Source organism: Perkinsus marinus (genome assembly GCF_000006405.1).
Source record: "Perkinsus marinus ATCC 50983 genomic scaffold scf_1104296933120, whole genome shotgun sequence".
Taxonomy (NCBI): domain Eukaryota; phylum Perkinsozoa; order Perkinsida; family Perkinsidae; genus Perkinsus; species Perkinsus marinus.
In genome coordinates, this window is record NW_003215248.1 from 1 (window position 1) to 718 (window position 718).

Here is a 718-nt window from a genome sequence, read left to right on the forward strand (position 1 = left end):
ATGTTTGGACATACGTTCGAACACAGTACGTCGTAGTCCAATAGATGCACTAGCAGCCTTTCCTTGTAGAAAGGCTAGAAACTTAGACAGATCTTCGTCTAGAACTTGGCATCGGCGTACACAGATAGTCAAACGGTGCTTGAACTCAATATCATCCAAGGTAGACACAGATGTGGTAGGTATACCACGAGAAGTGTCGACATACTCTAGAAGGGTTTTGAGCTCCATCTTCTCCTCATTGGTCAAATTAGAGCCATCGACATTAGGCAAGTTGAGACCATCGCAGTTGATCAAGTTAACCTTATTGTTAGAAGAGTGGTGGTCACAGGCACAGCTTGCTGTAGAACTCTCGAGATTATAGATAGGCATGTCATCGAAGGAAAAGGCGTACCCCGCATCGTCCATAGACGATGCTATGGTGTGGGCGTGAAGCCCACACCCCGCGTCCTCTGATGTCACAGCAGATTCCTGCGAATAAGGGTCGACATTGTCCTCAGTAGGTGTATAGATAACCGTTGAAGACTGAATGGCGTCGTTGAGCTGGTCGACATCGATGGTCTTAGGTAGCACGCACCGTGTTATGGAATCGGAGACGTTACAGTTAGAGGGTACATGTTTGATGACAGCATTAAGGTCTAGACACAACTTCCGGACAGCAAGTAGACGGCGCTGTTCTGGAGCAGGAAGTTTGAGATCATTACGTGGTCGTCTGAGGCGA

The 718-nt window shown here is 47.6% G+C and overlaps 1 protein-coding gene across 1 annotated transcript; it reads right to left on the bottom strand.

Moving 5' to 3' along the window:
• Positions 1-205: 205 nt before the first annotated feature.
• Pmar_PMAR028843 (hypothetical protein) lies at positions 206-405 on the bottom strand (the record flags this gene model as incomplete). The annotated part of the gene is made up of 1 exon (XM_002785315.1): positions 206-405. A coding segment is annotated over one exon (200 nt), but the record flags the coding sequence as incomplete, so codon positions are not given.
• Positions 406-718: the final 313 nt, after the last annotated feature.